At 38.0% G+C, this 20,397-nt stretch overlaps 1 protein-coding gene across 1 annotated transcript; it reads left to right on the top strand.

Moving 5' to 3' along the window:
* The first annotated feature begins 1,524 nt into the window (after positions 1 to 1,524).
* On the top strand, positions 1,525 to 4,771 carry LOC133710887 (probable prolyl 4-hydroxylase 4). The gene is made up of 7 exons (XM_062137021.1): positions 1,525 to 1,770; positions 1,856 to 1,913; positions 2,000 to 2,104; positions 2,298 to 2,355; positions 3,440 to 3,615; positions 4,130 to 4,199; positions 4,336 to 4,771. The coding sequence occupies exons 1-7, from the start codon at positions 1,649 to 1,651 to the stop codon at positions 4,629 to 4,631; spliced, it is 885 nt and encodes a 294-aa protein (XP_061993005.1). The 5' UTR covers positions 1,525 to 1,648; the 3' UTR covers positions 4,632 to 4,771.
* Positions 4,772 to 20,397: the final 15,626 nt, after the last annotated feature.

Below are 20,397 nucleotides of genomic sequence, written 5' to 3'. Positions count from 1 at the left end.
GATTATTGGGGGGCAATAAAATGTGTATTGGGGCAATAATAAGATTATTAGGGATCAATAATATGATTATTGGAGCAATAATAAGATTATTACAGGGCAATAATACGATAATTTATTTGGGTAAACCCACAAAAACTTTCAAAATTATAAACATGTTCATTTTTTATTAATTATTGATCCCTAATAAACTTGTTACTGGGAGGCAATAATATGTTCATTGGGAGGGGGGGCAATAATATGATTACTGGGCATTATTAGGGGCAATAAAATCAGATGCCGGAATCCGGTCACTAGTCCGGTAGCCGGATTCGGGATTCCGGTGAACGGTCGCCGGATTCCGGTCACCGGAGTCGGCGGCCGGCCACTGGTCACCGGAGTCCGACAAGATGGAGGATGACTTCCCTCTAAGTGAGAAAGAAGGAGAGGGCAAAAACATCCCAAAAATAAATAAAAAAGAATTAATTGGGTATTAGGGAAATAATCTCTTAGAGTGTTTTGGGTAAACGGGGTTAAAAAACTGTTAGTGGAGCAAGTGGACAATTTTTAAGCTGAAATTGGGTAAATGATAATTTCCCCTATTTTATATTATCGCATAACAGATATATGTGTTTCATGTTTATCATCTTTGTTTAAATTATTGTACTTTTTTGATTGATTAAAATTTGACATGTAAAATATTATTTTCTTGACAAAACTTTTTCTTTTGAGTTTTTCAATTGGGAACTCTATATTTGCTTATCACATGCTCTTTACTTCTCCTATTTACTTTATAAAAAGTAAATTATGCTAACGAAACCTCTTTCAAGTAACACATAGTATGTTTATATTTCTCATACATGTATTATTTTATAAAATATTTATCACTTTAAGGACTCATATTACCACTTCGATAACTCATATGATAACTAAAATTAATGCATGGCTAAAACTTTGCGAATCAATAATCATCGCGATTTAATTATTAAATAGTAAGTCCGACAAGCGATATAACCTTGCTTAGGTGCGGATATCCGCACCTAAGCAAAAAGGTACGGATTTCCATATTTGACCCACTTTTCGATCATATTTTCACATCTTAATTAACCGTTCAGTTTTTAGGTCCTAATATATAGATCATCTCTACAAAATTTCAGCCAAATTGATGATCCGTAAGGCATTCAAAACTGCAATTTACGCGAACGAACCGAATCTGTCGAACCGGAACCGTTCGTGTTTATAATGGTAAATTGCAGTTTTGAATGCCTTAACGATCATCAATTTGGCTGAAAATTTGTAGAGATAAATGACATAAAGACTGAACAGTTAAGATATGAAAATATGATCGAAAAGTGGGTAAAAACTAGAAATCCGTACCTAAGAAAAACTGCGGACGTCCGCAGTGGAGAAGCTCTGTATATAACAATTTAAACTCTAAAATTAGAACAATTTAAATGATGCATTTATTCTGAACCGTAAGATGCAGTATCCCTTATAATTAAGCAGGTGTTTTATAAATAAATAGATAGATAGATAAAAATAGATGGCGCCATGGGCAGTTAAGAGGAGTAGCAGTGAGATTAGGATATTAGGACTGACTATAATTCCATTTCCAACAAGAAGTTGAATTGACTCTCTTTCTCTTTCTGAAAACCTCTCCATCAAATCTGGGATGAAGAAGACTAGGGTTTCTTCGCCTCAGCTCTGCTTCCTCTTCTTCCTTCTCTCAACCACCACCTTTGCCACCTTCACCGTCAACCCCTCCAAAGTGAAGCAGATCTCATGGAACCCCAGGTAATCCATCTCTCTCTGTAAATAAATAAACCAAACCCATTCTAAACTTCCGTCTTCCTTGACGCCATTGAATCATCCATTTCAGAGCTTTCGTGTACGAAGGTTTGCTCACCGACTTGGAATGCGATCACTTGATCTCCATTGTGAGTAGTTTTGCAAATTTTTTTTTCTCGCGTCTCAATCCATTGATTTCTGTGACTTGTGGTGAATTATGGTTTTGTGGGATTAGGCGAAATCGGAGCTGAAGAGATCGGCCGTCGCCGATAACTTGTCCGGTCAGAGCAAGCTCAGCGAGGTACGCACCAGCTCCGGCATGTTCATCCCCAAGGCCAAGGTTTCTTCTTTTTCTCTTTCTCTCACCATTTCTATTCGCCGCTGTCTGTGCTTTATCTGTGTGTATTGTTTTTGTTAGGGAAATTTTTCGGCAAAAAGAATAGTACTTGAATTAGACAATGTGGATTTGTATAGGGCTCTTGAATTTGGTTGCAACTCGATACATATGTGCAATTTGGATTCTTTTTGTGTAGGATCATATTGTTGCTGGTATAGAGGACAAGCTTGCAACATGGACATTTCTCCCAAAAGGTAAATAGATTAGAGAGGCATACTGTTTACGTTATTTTTTTCGTATCACATTGAACGTCTAGTTACTCTTAAGTAATGTCACTGTCATCCACGGTCATCTATCTTTTGATTCAGTAATCTAGAATCAGTTCGTGCCCTTTCATTGAGTCCTCCAGAATTGCATTTATTCATCTTCAAAGTTTAATAGCGAATTAAAATTTGTTAGATTTTATCATGTATGAGTATCCCTTCTGATCATTCATGGTGGAATGGTTGAAGCGCCCAGCTCTGAGCTGGCAGCTCATAATCGGTGAATTCATAGGTTCAGTTTCTAATGGATGCATGAAATTGGGACCTTCCTGTAAGTGTTTGGGAATTGGTTCTGCTGATTTTGTGCAGCAGAGTGGTAATTTGAAATAGACCTTCCCCATGGCATCCACCCATGGGAGTGTCATAAGCCCTGCAAAGAGGGTACCGTAACTCATAACTGCCAGTCTGCTGGCTGATTGAGTTCAGGGAGTTTGAAGCATGAAGCCAAGTTTCCAACTTGTTCAGTTTTGATAAAAATGGCAATAGGTAGCTCGGAAGGAACTGAAGGTGTGGGCTTTTATTATCCGCCATGGTTTGGGAAAGAGGGCACACATGCTTCACAAGAATATGTATATATGATGCATCAAATACACAATATGCGATGTATGGGACACAAATATGTGAAGGAACATGTTGATCTGCTTTTCATTTGGTTATTGTTTTATGGTCGTATACTTCTTTTCCTGTTTGAGCACATCTATATATGATGACCCATATATCTGGATGTACACTTACAGATGTTCTGATAACTGATATCGAAATGAAAACTAATTTTAAACAGAAAAAAAAAAAAAAAAAAGTTTTGGTATAAGTCTCATTATGACCATACTGCTTCAGATGTGAACAAAGGGGGGAAGGAAAGTAAGACTTATTAGTAGCAACGTGGATAAGGTTTTGGAGGTTGTCTATTCTAACAGCATGAACTGAGCATTGGCAATACTGGATTGATAAAGACTAAGAATATTTTCTTAATTTACTGGAACAAGCATTCATGTATCTGCTTTTTGATTCTCAGAGAATGGAGAAGACATACAAGTATTGAGATATGAGCCTGGGCAGAAATATGAACCACACTATGATTACTTTGCTGACAAGGTCAATATTGCGCGGGGTGGACATCGTATAGCAACTGTACTTATGTATCTTACTGATGTGGCCAAAGGTGGTGAAACAGTGTTTCCTCTAGCAGAGGTTAGTTGGAGTATTTACCTCTTGCATTCCATTGAGCGAACTTTAGCTCCATTTTACAGATTAATGTTATTAGAATTTCTATAATTTTAGTGTCGTATGGGTTTCAGAATCTAACCTTAGTTCCCTTTTCAAAGAGGATAGAATCTTATTACCTGTAGAATATTCTTCCAGGAATTCCAGCTGGCTGCCCTTGGATTATTCCTGTTAACAACCTGAGTCTGCACTGCATTGTTCGATATCACATTTGGATTAGCAAAAATGCACTGCCTTGTTCGATATCACATTTGGATCAGCAAAAACCTCGCATTGCATATAGTGTTTCAACCCAGTGTCTGTTATAGAAAGCATGGAATGCTTGAGGATTTCAGGCTAAAAAAATTAAAAAGAACAAAAATAAGGAATTATTTGTCATGCTCTCATCTGTAGGAGGGGTTGGGCAGTGATAGTATGCCAGCTTTCTTATGTCCTTGGTTAATCTTGTTAATGGTTGTTTTGTAAACCAAACTTCCTGCAGGAAATTCACCGCCGAAAGGCTGCAGAACCAGATGCGAGTCTCTCTGACTGTGCAAAGAAAGGAATTGCAGGTAAAAGCTCTAGAGAAATTAATATCGCTTTTATCACAATATATGAACTGTTTGTAGAAAATTGATTATTTTTCAGAGTTGATAAAGTGTGATGTTATATTGTTGTTTTTCTCTCTCCATCTTGGACATATTTTAGTGAAACCACGAAGAGGAGATGCCCTTCTTTTCTTCAGTCTCCACCCAAACGCAGTTCCAGACGAAAACAGTCTCCATGCGGGGTGCCCAGTGATTGAAGGTGAGAAATGGTCAGCGACAAAGTGGATTCATGTTGACTCATTTGACAAGATCTTGGATACCGGTGGGAACTGCACAGATCTAAATGAGAGTTGTGACAGATGGGCTGCCCTTGGGGAATGCACCAAGAACCGAGAGTATATGGTTGGATCTGCTGGCCTTCCTGGCTACTGTAGGAGGAGTTGTAAGGTGTGTTAGAGTTCTTAATGATTTCCATGCTCAGCATCCATTGGAAGCTTTCTGTTCCTGGTGTGGTTATTCGTTTATTTTTTGGTGGACTGTAATACTATCTTGAAAAGTATTCTACAGACAGCTGAATCGACCTTTGGTTTTGTCTAGTAATTGTGTCGTCTCTCTACTAATTGTACTTGAGCTAAACTATGTACTTGGTTGTTTGTTTTTTTTTTTTTGATCAAATAAGAACTTCATTAATAATGAACTGCTTACAACGAGTTTTAGGCGACATCTCTTATCCAGAAATGGCCTCTAGACTTCCCACTGGATTTCTATATACTGACTCTAAACTTGCACTACAACTGTATGACAAAGACAAAAGACGCAGGAGCAGTGAATCCTTGACATCTCACCTCTCGTCCAGTCAGTAAGAACTCTAAAACTAGACAACTCATTTGTGTCGACACTAAACTCACCAACCAGAGTCCTCCTGACCAGCTTTTGATCGACCAAGCCAACACTCATTGTGACCTAAACTCAACCAAAAGGATTGTCAGACTTCCAGACCTGAGACTAAAGAAAACCCAACACCATCACCACCCTATTGTCGACACCATCCATCCACCACTGCTCCAAAACGCCATCGCCTCCGACCCGATCCCATATAGGAAGGACCCACTAGAAGGCCAAGGATGATTGTCTAGCCAGACTGTTTCGCCACCGCTGCTGACCAAACTCCAGAACAGGAACGATCCCCGAGACCGCGACAGAGAAGATCGTCTCTGCCACACCTTTAGTAGTGTCTTATTACCAATAATAAAATAAAACCAGACCCAAAAACACTAATAACAGCCAAGCCCGCCACCATGGCAAACCTTCGCCTACCATACTTGGATGGGGACTTATTGGAAACACTAACAAAGCAAAAAACATAAGCAAAAAACTAACACACGCCCACCAGTACAGGCCCAACACTCTAAGCCCGACCCATCCTCCAATCATTCCAGCAAAGGACGCCAGAGCTGCAGACCACCCATTCCACCGCCATCGAACCTGTAACACCACGCCGCCAACAATCAGAGATCACCGCTGAAATCGACGGCCGGACCCCAAAGTACAGCCAATCCTTGTCTGAATCGCCACTGCCAGGAGAAAGAACCCCCAATCCCAACCCAAACCCAGATCGTCAAGGCGTCGGTGACCCCCCATCCCATCACCGGTTGGCCACACCCCCACACTGCTCTGCACTTGCGATTTCCCACGACCAGAGAAGATCGGATCGGAATCGATCCACCCACCCCAACATCCTCCTTCCTGCCATATTTCCCAGACCACGCTTGAGCTAGAAACCTGCTAGTGCGCACGACAACCTCACAAGCTCCATGAGGACAGTGCCCGTCCGGCTGCACGCGCCACACGCCGACGCGGCCAGAGGCCCACGCCGATGTAGGTGCGCCGCCGGACGAGAAGAGTATTTGACTCGGGAAACCCTAGCTATAGCACACCTCAAATTTTGCTTGCTCTTACTTGGTTGTTTGTTTGTTTTTTTTTTTTTTGTTTTTTTTTGTTTTTTTTTTAAGGGAATACAGCAATAGAAAGTTACCAAAGGAAGTGTTATTGTGTAGAATCAAAGATGAAATAAAGACTTTTAGTTCATTTTATAGCATATAATTAGAATGCATTTAGTAAGTTGTGAATGTTATAGGGAGATATTAAATGTAAACTCATGTTTTTACTTGTTCGGATGGAAAGATGAATGAATGGGACATATTTTGTAGTACTAGATAGATACTTGTCCAGATGGGAAGAGGTTTAGATATGCATCCATTTTAACTAGGGCTGCCACTTGGTTTGGTAGTTACCAAACCGATCACCAACCGATGTTTTAGGTTTGGTAAATTGACTTTTTGGTAATCAATACCGATAAAACCGAAATAAAAAATTACCGAAAAAGTTAGTTTGGATTTAGTAAATACCGAATCTACCGATTATCTAAATACTCATACATGTATATTAAGAAATAAATATAAAAAATTTCATAATAGTATGAACATTACTACACTAATAGTACATGTATTTTAAGTAATCTGGTCAAAGATTGTTAAATAACCTAGTTTTATTAAAAATGGTTAAAACTTGATGTTATATGTAAAAAAGAAAGATATAATAAGTAGATCAGTACAAAGTTGACGACTATAAAATTGAAAAACCTAATATTGTTCATTGTAATTTATATTATAAAGAATTAGTTGTTTTTAAGTTAGTAATACCGAAAACCGAAATATCAAATTTGGTAGATATGACTAAAAACTGAAAATTTTGGTTGGTAATTGATAGCTCAATTTTGAAACCGAAAGCTTTGGTTTTGAAGTTGGTAATTCTTATAACCGATTCGAACCGACCGAGTGACGGCCCTAATTTTAAACCCATGATCTATCTTGATCTGTTTTAGTTGGCAAATATCGATCTTGATCTTGAGCTGGTGCAAGTGGTGTCATAGTACTGCGGTTCCCAAATGTTTGTATGTAATCTCAGATTTTCTTTTGAAGTTGGGCCAGAAAGAAAGTTCAAGGGCATTTGTATTGTAACTTGTCTTTGTTATTTCATGATCCTGATTTTAGTGACATGGAATGTTGTTATTAATTGGTTTTTGTTTTGGACAAAAATTTAACGCACTTGTATTCTTGGATTGATTCCCCTTGAAATAGTCGTGCTATGAGTTGTGCAATTTCAATGGACCAGACTGAGATTCCCATCATTATCAGAAGCAAAAGGGTAGTGGTCCTTCATGTCTGTCCTGTAAGCATTTTGGGAACTTTGAATGTGTTCTTCATATATTCTTTTTGGAAAATAATGTCTTCTTCATATTTGGTAATTCATAAAAGCATGAAAGACCCATGTTCTTTTTCTTTACTTTTTTTCAAGATTTGTGGTGAAATATATTCGAGAAATGAGCATGCAAACAAATCCAGGTGGCCCAATAATTTGAAGGAGGCCAAGCCTCCAGGGGCCTCGGTAGAGTGAACCCCCAAGAAAAGCTGCTGCTTGAAAAAGAATGAAGACAGAGATTGATGAGGGAATCCATTATCTTCATCTGGTATGAGTTGACACCACCATAGCTTAATGAGGGACCTTCTCTGTAAAGAAACCTCGACTTAATGAGTCTCCGGGCGAAGATACACATACTCAATATCTGTTTTCTTCGTAAACCATCTTGTTGCGGAAAAATTATGAAATATACGGTTTGGAGTTTGACTTGCTAAATACGGAATTATGTTTGACACACAATTTTTTTTTCCTTTTGAAATAAAAGTTCATAGCATTAAATGACGAGTCAAAAATGTAGAGTCTAACATACACTTAAAAGACAAAAAAATTTCTATCTAAGCAATGTAAACTCATTACAAGTCAATTTGAGCCCGTTTAGTAAAGCGAACTCATAAACAAAGAACAACTCCGTGTCTTTTGAGGAAAAATCATATTCTAGCCCTCCATCCACCAGACACGCAATTGTGATACGAAAAGAAAGCTACTTCTCAGCAAATAAATAGGAATCAATCATCATCCATAAACCGCTTTCTCCAGTCCAACTCGAGATAATTACCAATTCCGTAGAACCATGATCTGAATTATGACTGGCACTATAGAGACCTTAAAGGCTCACCATCACAGACTCTCGGGCCGGGCCAGGCTAGCCCAAGGCACTAAGTAATAAATGAGGGTGTCAAGGCACCCTCCAACCTGGCCCAATTCGGAATAGAATCAGACATACTCAAATGGGCCTAGAAGAGATTAAGCCCATAAAATCCAAGCCCAGGCGCCCAAACCCTAGAAAACAAGATGTTTGGCTCCAATTTTGCTGCAGCTGGTCAACAGTCTCTTTTCTGCGCGGGCGTGCTAGCACCGTTCGGGTGCGGTCGTCGGGGGTGTCCCTTGACCTGACTTCTATCAAGCGATTGTAGACAAGGAGAGCACCAACCTCGTCGTGGGATTCTTTGTGCCTCGTGGTGAGGACTTTTGCTGAGCTTCTTGAAAATCACCAAATCGATACTCGATGTTGTAGATCGAGCAGAGCGAGAACCACCGGGAAGTGAGGAGAACTTGCTAAAGCGTGACTTTAGCTTGGCTGGGTTGCTAGGGCGTTACCCTTGCTTGGCTGGTTCTGTAACCGTTGTGGTCGCGGCACTACCGTCGGCTCCCGAGGAGACTAGGACCGAAGCACGTTGACAGAGGGTTTAGTGGCACTGAAAGTCGGCTTCTGAGAAGACTAGGACTAGGAGTGTGATCACCGGTAAGAGAAAGAGAAGGAGAGGAGTTGCTCTTAGAGAGGTTTGCTCTAGAGAGAACTTAGATCATCTTAGAGATGTTGTTGTTGAATGTGAATGTCTGTTGCTAGGGCGTTACCCTTGCTTGGCTGGTTCTGTAACCGTTGTGGTCGCGGCACTACCGTCGGCTCCCGAGGAGACTAGGACCGAAGCACGTTGACAGAGGGTTTGGTGGCACTAAAAGTCGGCTTCTGAGAAGACTAGGACTAGGAGTGTGATCACCGCTAAGAGAAAGAGAAGGAGAGGAGTTGCTCTTAGAGAGGTTGCTCTAGAGAGAACTTAGATCATCTTAGAGATGTTTTGATGTTGTGTTGTGAATGTGTGTTTTAGAATGAGAGGAGAAGGTGTTTATATAGGGAAGAAAAAGAAGAGTGAAATGATGAGTGGAAGAAAAATAATGAAAGTAGATCTAAGTTCACTTGTAAAATATGGAAAAGATAGAGAAAAGATGAAATGAAAGCAAAGCATGAAGGTGCAGCAACATGGAAGTGGTGATGATCTATTAAAGAGATTGTAGAAGAAAAATATATCCAAGGAAAAAGAGAAAAGCATCTAGCTTTCTTCATGTGGGTAGGAAACATGAACATGTGAATATTGAGCTGGTTTTAGGTCAGTTTCTGCCCCTTTATTCCTTCAATTATTTCTCCAACAAGACTTCATTATATGCCTTTGACTTCTTCATATGAAATGTTCCACTATGAGTGTAGATCATCCTGACAAATTTTCAGATTTTTATTCCATGTGGTTGGGCCGAAAATGCTGCTGGACCTCTTACAGGTCCAGTTTTCCAGTTTTGCTTCTGTAGAAAATTGGGCTGATTGTTTGAAGGCCTTCCACTCAAAAAAAAGCTCTGGTACTCTTCATAAGAAATGATCCTTGGGCTGTCTAGAATGGATCTGCAGAGTTTCAGCTCATTTCAAGTTCATTTGGTCAGTCTTCCGCCCCTCCTTCCTTGTTTAGCTCGGTTTCTCCTAGCCGAAGTAGGAAAATGTGCTAAAGTTGACTTTTCATGTTTCCATGCTTCCATGCTTTCATAGTAGGCTTTATTTAGCCTCTAAATATATATTTCGAACTTGTCGACAATATATAGCTTGAGCCACTGACATTGGCTCAATTTCTCCAAGACACGCCTTGTCAGGCCAAAATGCTTATTTTGGGTCCAAACACAAGACATAAGCCCTAGCCCTTGGTCGCCAGGCTGTCCACGCCGCCGTTAAGGCCTCCGGCAGCCAACCTGTCCATCGCAACATTGATTGCTACTTAGAATTCGAGAGCCCGCCGACCTGTTTGCACCGACGCACTTCACAAACGTGAGTCCGACCAGATTGTCAGCCTCCTATCTTCAATTGCCGGCGGACAAAACTGCACCCTTGCTCCAAAATCTGTCGATGTCGTCCGTCAACTCTGAGCCCTGCATGAGAAGTTCGCCGTAGTGTCGCTCTCTCGTCCTCAACAACACCTCAATCCTTGAAGGGAAGGAGAGCTCGATGTCAAGCACCTCTAGGCTCAACGGAATCCGATTGGAGAAGATGCCGCCGCTGTTGAACTCGAAACCTTCAAACCCTAGGTTTTTTGGTCTTCTTAATAGCATGTGAAGATCATTGTTTAACGGTATTATTAATTATCTATTTTTTATGTTTGACACACAAAATTGATTCCCTTCTAGATGGGAAAATTCATTTTCCTAAAGAACTTCACTCATTGCCCAAGTAAGTAATGTTGACAACTAACAGAATCGATTCCTTCATCACGAATATCTCTCAACCCAAAATTTGCAGTCTATCATTACCAAGAATGAAAAAGAGAAGAATAAGAGTAAGCAGACACCTCATTTTGTTCTTTGAAAGTCCACATTATATGAGATTCTCTTCAAATCTCTAACGTTTTATGGGTGGAAAGATATGTTAATTTATGTAAAAAATTTACAAAGGTTTAACTTTAAGAAAGGCATATATATGTTTTCATTGTTTTGTCCAACGAAGGGCTTCTTGCTCTTGGTTGACAAACCATAATTGACATTTGATTAGAACACAAACAGCTGTTAGATTTGGTGTTGTTTCCATATCAAGATTCCCTCTGTACTAATATTATTGGTTGCTAGAAAAAAAATAAACAAAGATGGATCTAATAATAAAACTTAAACTTAAACGATAAGTGATGATGAATGATTTGGCAACAAACAATTGAATACGCACACGATAATCTTCAAAAGATCGAATAGTATGTTAGCAAAAGTAGTCAAATATTATGTTAGAAAAAGTTGATATTCAACTTTCACATCATTTGCATTTGCTCCTGACAAATCGTATTTCAACATTTGGCAAACTACGTAGGCCACCGAAAGCACCCTGAATAGTTGGTAGTAATCCTAATTATCTTCATTACTACATAAACATCTTAACAACATGGCTTTAGTTTAGTCTAACTATTGAAGGAGCCTCAACAGCTTGATATGATTATGATAGGCATTGTTCCCTCTATATATATATGGATCATGATTTTATAAAAAGGATTAGAAAGTGGCAATTTCTGGAATACGCCCTGCGCACGCTGCGCCATAAACGTCCGTTAACGGAAGGGTATAATCGTAATTTCCGGTTTCGCAAACGACAAGCAATCTCTTGTGGGTAAAAACTTGTTACTGCCGCGCCATTCATCTCACTTGCCAAGGGCAAAAGGGTATTCTCATTCCATTGAATAACCTTTGGCTTCCACCAGTCTGAATCTTTGGCCGCTTTCAACCCAGCTCGATATTCATTAACCCAAGATCATCAACTGCAGAACTTCCAAGATCATCAACCCAGCTCGGCCAACCATCTGGGTTCGACACAACACAACACAGAGTTTCACTTTCACTCCTTCTCCTACAACCTCGCCGGAGAACCCGAGCTTCCCTTCATCTGTAATACTCTCTTATCTCAATTTTCTTCACATAAACTCTAACTTCAACTCAAATTCTCATCTGGGTCTCCCTCTTTTCCTTCTCTGGTCCAACACTTCTGATCAAAATCGCAACTTTAATGATTCCTATTGGTGCTTTTTTCGGTTTTGCTCCTAGTCATTATATCAATTGAGACTTGTGTTGAACTCTAATCCAATTCACACTCTCATCTGGGTTTGTTTTTCTCTGGTCCAATATTTCTGATCAAAATCGAAACCATCTGGGTTCGACCTATCATGCTTCCGAGTTCTGGGACCAGGATAGCTACCGAAGAAAGTCAGAAGTCCGGAATTGCTACCGAAACCGAAATTACAGTAAAAATCCCAAACACCCAAAAAAAATGAAGAAGGAGGAGGGACTAGGTCTGCTTTGGGCACCCAAGACAACTGTTATGGACACCCTAAGTATACACCAAGTCCTTGGAATTCTGGGCAATGCTCCTTCATGCTTTAGACGCAGTCAACAGATAAGTCTGCTACTTTGCTTCTATCCTCAATTATACATGAACCAAACCACATCTCATATAACTTTGCATGATATAAGTACGTGGTTGCTGCACAAACACGTTCTAATGCTCGCATGACACACTTGTGCACTACAACCATAATTTGGCAACACATGCCCACCAAATCAGTTCTGTGACATGTGCATAAGCTTCAAGCTAGACTAGACGTGTGTGAAGAAAATACAATCATGTTTTAATTCCATGACACCTTGCATCAAGGTTACGTGCTAACCCATATATGACCATGTACATGCATGCATGTTTATTTGCGTGACATTTCAGCCATGCAATTTAAATACACTAGCAGCCTATCTACAACGGCCTACCTACTAGAAATAGTTAGGATGAGATTGGGTAATCATGCATGGTTGCAGGTGTATAACCCTACATCGAGATCTATTATTGAGCAAATAAGGAACACTCAAGCTTCCATGCTCTGTCCAAAATGCATTGCCTTAAAGTATGACCACATGGGCACACTGTCCTTGCATTGCCTTAATCGAATCGAATCGAATCGAATCGAATCTACTTACAGAGACGTGTAGAGGACGAGGAGTAGACCAAATTCCGTATAACATGCACGCTGAACCGCCGCCGGAGTCGCCATAAATTGCTAGAAAACTAGCCGGAGTTGCAGCGGTTTCTCGACGTCGTACTGTTACCGATTGGATGGTCTGAGGTCACGGCTTGCACCTCACCGCTAAGATGGTTCAGTCGCCACTAGTCCGTCGACCTGAGGTGGCCGGAATCGAGAGATGAGGTCGCGTCAAGTTTCAGCGTCGCCGGGTACGATCTCACGATTCGAGACGCTCGAAGGTTATGGGTCGTACGATACCGTCTGGTCTTTAATACCCCTTTTTAAAATAAAGTTCGACGGTTAAGATCAAGGGATGAATAATTTTAATGGCTCAGATTGCACCGCGATAATTTCTATTTTTCTTAAATGATTTTTTATAATTCCAAAACTTCAAAAAATCACTATAAATAACTTGAGTATGCAAAAAAATTTCCGAAAATTCCTACGAAATCATCGTGTCGTGTAGTTTATTATCTGACTTTTAAATAGAGGATTTCACCTTGAGTACTTCTGAAAATATTCTCGAGCACCTTTTATAATTACTGTGATTGTAAACTCAATATCCATTAACTGCATTTCCACTTCTTGTATATTTTCCAGGGCTCACAGTATACTATCTGATACAATTAATAAACAAGTTAGACCATATTAGTAGACATATAAGGATTTTATGGGATCCAAATAATCGAAATTGAAAATCAATAAATTTGAATTGAACAAAACGGTCAACCCTTTATATGCTAATACTTATCTAAGTGAGCGAAACCAAGAGAAGATAAATTTTCTAAAATTTTTACATTGATTGATATAGCTTATGTCCACGAAAGTCGGAAAGTGTGAGAGCTGACAGCTCGAAAAAAGAAGTTGTGTATAAGTGGTTATGTGCATACTAGTTTTATGTGTATTTAGGGTCTACGGTTGATCACGTAGATCGAGATCCAAACTACGACAAAAAAATTAAAATTTTGACCATAACCATTTCTTTATGTCATGAGAATATTTAACTGTCGAATTTGATAAATTTTATCTCCTCCACCTTGTTTGTCATGGAAGGTATACATTTACATGGAACTAATAAATTAGACTACATTAGTAGGCATGTAAGCATTTTGTGCGATCTAAATAATCGAAATTGAAAATCGATCAGTTTGACATCACCCATCTATTTAAAGTGTATTATTAGGTAATGTGTAAAAAAATTAACTCGATCCCTCGTCATTTCGACATTAAATAAAGTGGTCAACCCTTTGTACGCTTCTACTTCCCCAAGGGGAGCTGAATCACTAAGAGAAAAATTTCCCAAAATTTTAACATTAGGTTATATAACTCATACCCACGAGAGTGTGAGAGCTGACAAATCGAAAAAATAAGTTGCGAGTGAGAGGTGGTGAGCATTTTAGTTTTGTGTGTATTTAGGGTTTATGGTTGACCACATAGATCGAGACCCAAACTACAACGACAAATATTAAAATTTTGACCATAACCATTTCTCTATGTCATGATAATATCTAACGGTCAAATCTGATAAATTCTATTTCCTCTACCTTGTTTGTCATGGAAGGTATACTTTTACATGTAACTAATAAGTTAAACTACATTAGTAGGCATGAAAGTATTTTGTGGAATCCAAATAATGAAAATTGGAAATCGATCAATTTGACATTACATATCTATTTATAGTGTATTAATAGGTATTGTGTAAAAAAATTAACTCGATTCATCGTTATTCTGACATTAAATAAAGTGGTCAACCCTTTATAAACTTTTACTTCTCTAAGGGGAGTTGAATCACAAAGAGATAAATATTCCAAAATTTTTAGATTAGGTTAGCTCATACCCACGAGAGTGTAAGAGCTGACAGATCAAAAAAATAAATTGTGAGTGAGCGATTGCGAGCATTTTAGTTTAATATGTATTTAGAGTTTACGGTTGACTATGTAGATCGAGGCCCAAATTAAGACGAAAAAAATTGAAATTTGGACCATTACCATTTCTTTATGTCATGATAATATCTAACGGTCAAAATTGATAAATTCTATTTCCTCGACCTTGTTTGTCTTCGAAGGTATACTTTTACGTGTAACTAATTAAGTTGAAACTACATTAGTAGGCATGTAAGTATTTTGTGTGATCCAAATAATCGAAATTGAAAATCAATCAGTTTGACATTACCCATCTATTTAATTTATAGTGTATTATTAGGTACTGTATAAAAAAATTAACCCGATCTGTCGTCATTTGGACATTAAATCAAGCGGTCAACCCGTTATATGCTTCTACTTCCCTAAGGGGAGCTTAATCACAAAGAGATAAATTTTCCAAAATTTTAACATTAGGTTATATAGCTCATACCCACGAGAATGTAAGAGCTGACATATCGAAAAAATAAGTTGCGAGTGAGCGGTAATGAGCATTTTAGTTTTATGTGTATTTAGGGTTTAAGGTTGACCACGTAGATCGAGACCCAACCTACGACGAAAAAAATTGAAATTTTGACCATAACCATTTATTTATGTCATGATCATATCTAACGGTCGAATTTGATAAATTATATTTCTCCCGCCTTATTTGTCATAGAAGGTATACTTCTACTTGTAACTAACAAATAAGTTGAACTACATTAGTAGGCATGTAAGCATTTTTTGCGATCTAAATAATCGAAATTGAAAATCGATCAGTTTGACATTATCCATCTATTTATAGTGTATTATTAGGTATTGTGTAAAAAAATTAACCCGATCTGTCGTCATTTCGACATTAAATCAAGCGGTCAACCTTTTATATGCTTCTACTTCCCTAAGGGGAGCTTAATCACAAAGAGATAAATTTTCCAAAATTTTAACATTAGGTTATATAGCTCATACACACGAGAGTGTAAGAGCTGACATATCGAAAAAATAAGTTGCGAGTGAGCGGTAATGAGCATTTTAGTTTTATGTGTATTTAGGGTTTAACGTTGACCACGTAGATCGAGACACAAACTACGACGAAAAAAATTGAAATTTTGACCATAACCATTGCTTTATGCCGTGATCATATCTAACGGTCGAATTTGATAAATTATATTTCATCCACCTTGTTTGTCATGGAAGGTATACTTCTACATGTAACTAATAAATAAAGTGAACTACATTAGTGGGCATGTAAGCATTTTGTGCGATCTAAATAATCAAAATTGGAAATCGATCAGTTTGAGATTATCCATCTATTTATAATATTTTATCAGGTACTGTGTAAAAAAATTAATCCGATCTGCCGTCATTTCGACATTAAATAAAGCGGTCAACCCTTTATATGCTTCTACTTCCCTAAGGGGAGCTTAATCACGAAGAGATAATTTTTTCCATTAGGTTATATAGCTCATACCTACGAGAGTGTAAGAGCTGACAGATAGAAAAAATAAGTTGCGAGTGAGCGGTAATGAGCATTTTAGTTTTTTTTTTTGTGTAATTAGGGTTTAAGGTTGACCACGTAGATCGAGACCCAAACTACGACGAAAAAAATTGAAATCTTGACCATAACCATTTCTTTATGCCATGATCATATCTAACGGTCGAATTTGATAAATTATATTTCATCCACCTTGTTTGTCATGGAAGGTATACTTCTACATGTAACTAATAAATAAGTGAACTACATTAGTGGGCATGTAAGCATTTTGTGCGATCTAAATAATCAAAATTGGAAATCGATCAGTTTGACATTATCCATCTATTTATAATATTTATCAGGTACTGTGTAAAAAAATTAATCCGATCTGTCATCATTTCGACATTAAATAAAGCGGTCAACCCTTTATATGCTTCTACTTCCCTAAGGGGAGCTTAATCACGAAGAGATAAATTTTCCAAAATTTTAACATTAGGTTATATAGCTCATACCCACGAGAGTGTAAGAGCTGACAGATCGAAAAAATAAGTTGCGAGTGAGCGGTAATGAGCATTTTAGTTTTATGTGTATTTAGGGTTTAAGGTTGACCACGTTGATTGAGACTCAAACTACAACGAAAAGAATTGAAATTTTGACCATAACCATTTCTTTATGTCATGATCATATCTAACGGTCGAATTTGATAAATTATATTTCATCCACCTTGTTTGTCATGGAAGGTTGACCACGTAGATCGAGACAAACTACGACGAAAAAAATTGAAATTTTGACCATAACCATTTCTTTATGCCATGATCATATCTAACGGTCGAATTTGATAAATTATATTTCATCCACCTTGTTTGTCATGGAAGGTATACTTCTACATGTAACTAATAAATAAAGTTAAACTACATTAGTGGGCATGTAAGCATTTTGTGCGATCTAAATAATCAAAATTGGAAATCGATCAGTTTGAGATTATCCATCTATTTATAATATTTTATCAGGTACTGTGTAAAAAAATTAATCCGATCTGCCGTCATTTCGACATTAAATAAAGCGGTCAACCCTTTATATGCTTGTACTTCCCTAAGGGGAGCTTAATCACGAAGAGATAAATTTTCCAAAATTTTAACATTAGGTTATATAGCTCATACCCACGAGAGTGTAAGAGCTGACAGATCGAAAAAATAAGTTGCGAGTGAGCGGTAATGAGCATTTTAGTTTTATGTGTATTTAGGGTTTGCGGTTGACCACGTAGATCGAGACTCAAACTACGACAAAAAAAATTGAAATTTTGACCATAACCATTTATTTATGTCATGATCATATCTAACGGTCGAATTTGATATATTATATTTCATCCACCTTGTTTGTCATGGAATGTATACTTCTACATGTAACTAATAAATAAGTTAAACTACATTAGTGGGCATGTAAGCATTTTGTGCGATCTAAATATTCGAAATTGAAAAATCGATCAGTTTGACATTATCCATCTATTTATAGTGTATTATTAGGTACTGTGTAAAAAAATTAACCCGATCGTTCGTTATTTCGACATTAAATAAAGTTGTTTCTACTTCTTTAAGGGGAGCTGAATCACGAATAGATAAATTTCCCGAAACTTTTACATTAGGTTATATTGCTCATACCCACGAAAGAATAAGAGCTGACTGATCGAAAAAATAAGTTGCGAGTGAGCGGTTACGAACATTTCAGTTTTATGTATATTTAGAGTTTATAGTCGTCCGCTATTGAAATTAAATATATTTTTTATTGTTATAATTTTTTTTACACATTTTAATTTTTTTTATTGAATTAGAAGTTTTAATGCTTATTATAAAAGAAATTTTAAACACAAACCTCAAGCATTTCCTTTTTCTGGAAGTCCAACAACAAAAAAGAAGAAACAGTTTTCGGCAACAAAAAAATAAAAAAAAATTGTTTTCGGCTCGAACCTGCAGAGTGCAGACCACCGTCCACAATAACTAATTAACTATTAGTAGTTATTTGTATAATTGTATGTGACTGTGGCTTCACCACCATGTTTTTTTTTTTGGTCAGAACGGAAATGAATAGAAGCCCAAAAGGGCAAAGGAGGGGCAACAAAGGGCAGCCCAGCCCACAAAAAGAAAAGAAAGCCGGAGATTTCACTCTGATGACATCAACGAGAAGCCACAGAACAAGAACCCCAGCAAAGATCAAAAGCTAGCTCGATGATGGTGGACAAGGGAGACCATCAGAATTAAGAACATGCAAGATAGAAGGTGGTGGCCTATTAGCCCATCTTTGAAGACGCACCCTCAGATTGGCAAGGGAAGCCACCCCATGGGCAGCGCAATTCCCTTAACGGGAGATCCAACTCCAACGAACACCGGCAAAACTGTTGCTCCGGCGACGAATAGCAGCAATTAATGGGTAAATTGACCAATTTCTACTTTTGGAGTTTTGGATTTCATTCAACAGAACTTGAGAATCACTTTCAACACAAATGAAGGGCTGTGTCAACCTGCATAGGCTGTTAATAGTCTGTTTCACTCTTTCAAGAACCGAAAGTTCTTCGTCCTCTGCAAGTGGCTCTTCTTGCTGCAAAGTATAAAAAAGCCTAATGTTTTCTCCGTCCTGAATAGGGAAAAGAACTCCAATTTTTCCTTCAATTTTGGGTGGAAGGTAAATATGAATTTGGGTGTTGCAGAATTTGAATAGGATTCATGTGCCTCAGCCCATTCTCATCAGCCTCAAAAGAATATTTATTAGCAAACAATTGAACTCCGACACCATGAGACCTGGGCACTCCCTTCTACTCCGGTCGATTCCACACCCATGGAAAACTTCTTGTTCGTAAACTCATACTCCATATCATCTTCTTCTAACATAACCAATCTCATCCGACTGAAAACCTCGAAGAGATCCGAAACAATTGAGGCGCGGGAGCTAGATTCGGAGCAATCGGACCCGGAATCGTGGCTTTTTCCGTCATCATCAACAATCATGGAGGCTTGGTACTTGCTAATTTGTTCGATCTATGCCATCTAGAATATACGAGAATCGAATTGATCGATTTGAATTTGAAACTGACGAGAATCAAGTTTTCGAGAAGGTGTGAATATCCGGGGTTATGGTCTATAAAGGATACTATGTGGAGCTTCTCCTTCACCAGAACTTTAACCAGCTTGTTACCTCTTGCGCATATTACGTTACTACCCTCTGGTTGTCACAGTAACGGCAGTCTTTTTACTGATAACGTTGGTTATCTCTACAATTACATTATTGACCTTGCAATTCAAATCCTGTGGACAAGAATCAGCCACGCACGCCTGGCCCACAGGGGCGCACCCTACGTAGGGCGCATTCCAGCCGCTCCCTTAGAAAGTTAGCTAAAATATTAAATACATGCCTTGTCTTTTAAGTTGAAAATCATACTACTCATACTCAAGGACATAGAGCTACACATGGGCTGCAGGGTTATAGCAAACTTCAAATTTTTGAAAAAAAAAAAAAGGGCTTAATTTTAATTTAAAAAGTTAAATATTAAAAAATAGCACACCCGAAATTTTTAAATTTAATTAAAATATTATTAATTGAATATTAAAATATTTTAGTTTGTCCACTTCATTCTAAAACCCTAGATCTGCCCTTGATACTACTTACTACAGAAATGACGTATAATGATAGGATGACAAAGACTTATTGATGGGGAAAATTGAAAACTTAGGTTTATATAATGCTAGTAGCAAATGAAAAAATGACTTTGTTTGTCCAAAAAAATGAAAATGACTTTTGTAATTTAGTAAAGAAAAAGAAGCACGAAGAAATGCACATTCTTCCCAAATATTAAAAAAGAAAAATGAAGTCACTTCTGTGTCAAACACTCGAAAGTCGAAACCCATGTACAACTTACAATGAGGACCAGTAGTTATTGGCCAAGAAAAATCAATCAGGACCAATAGTTTTTTTCTTTTCTTTTAGTTTAAAAAAAAAACAAAAGAGAAATTAAATTAGAAAATAAAAAAAGAAGAGAGAGTGGGGAAAGAGAGGAGATTAAATGCTCATAAATCCGTAAAGAA

The sequence above is a fragment of the Rosa rugosa genome, chromosome 5, assembly GCF_958449725.1.
Source record: "Rosa rugosa chromosome 5, drRosRugo1.1, whole genome shotgun sequence".
Taxonomy (NCBI): Eukaryota; Viridiplantae; Streptophyta; class Magnoliopsida; order Rosales; family Rosaceae; genus Rosa; species Rosa rugosa.
The sequence above is the reverse complement of the archived record's forward strand: the minus strand, read 5'-3'. Positions and strand labels throughout refer to the sequence as shown.

What these genes read in the sequence shown, in the direction of transcription:
- LOC133710887 (XM_062137021.1), top strand. Translation starts at nt 1,649, where the DNA reads ATGAAGAAGACTAGGGTTTCTTCGCCTCAGCTCTGCTTCCTCTTCTTC. An exon ending in ATGGACATTTCTCCCAAAAG is followed by an intron (nt 2,356 to 3,439) that starts GTAAATAGATTA and finishes TTTGATTCTCAG; the next exon opens with AGAATGGAGAAGACATACAA. An exon ending in TGCAAAGAAAGGAATTGCAG is followed by an intron (nt 4,200 to 4,335) that starts GTAAAAGCTCTA and finishes GACATATTTTAG; the next exon opens with TGAAACCACGAAGAGGAGAT.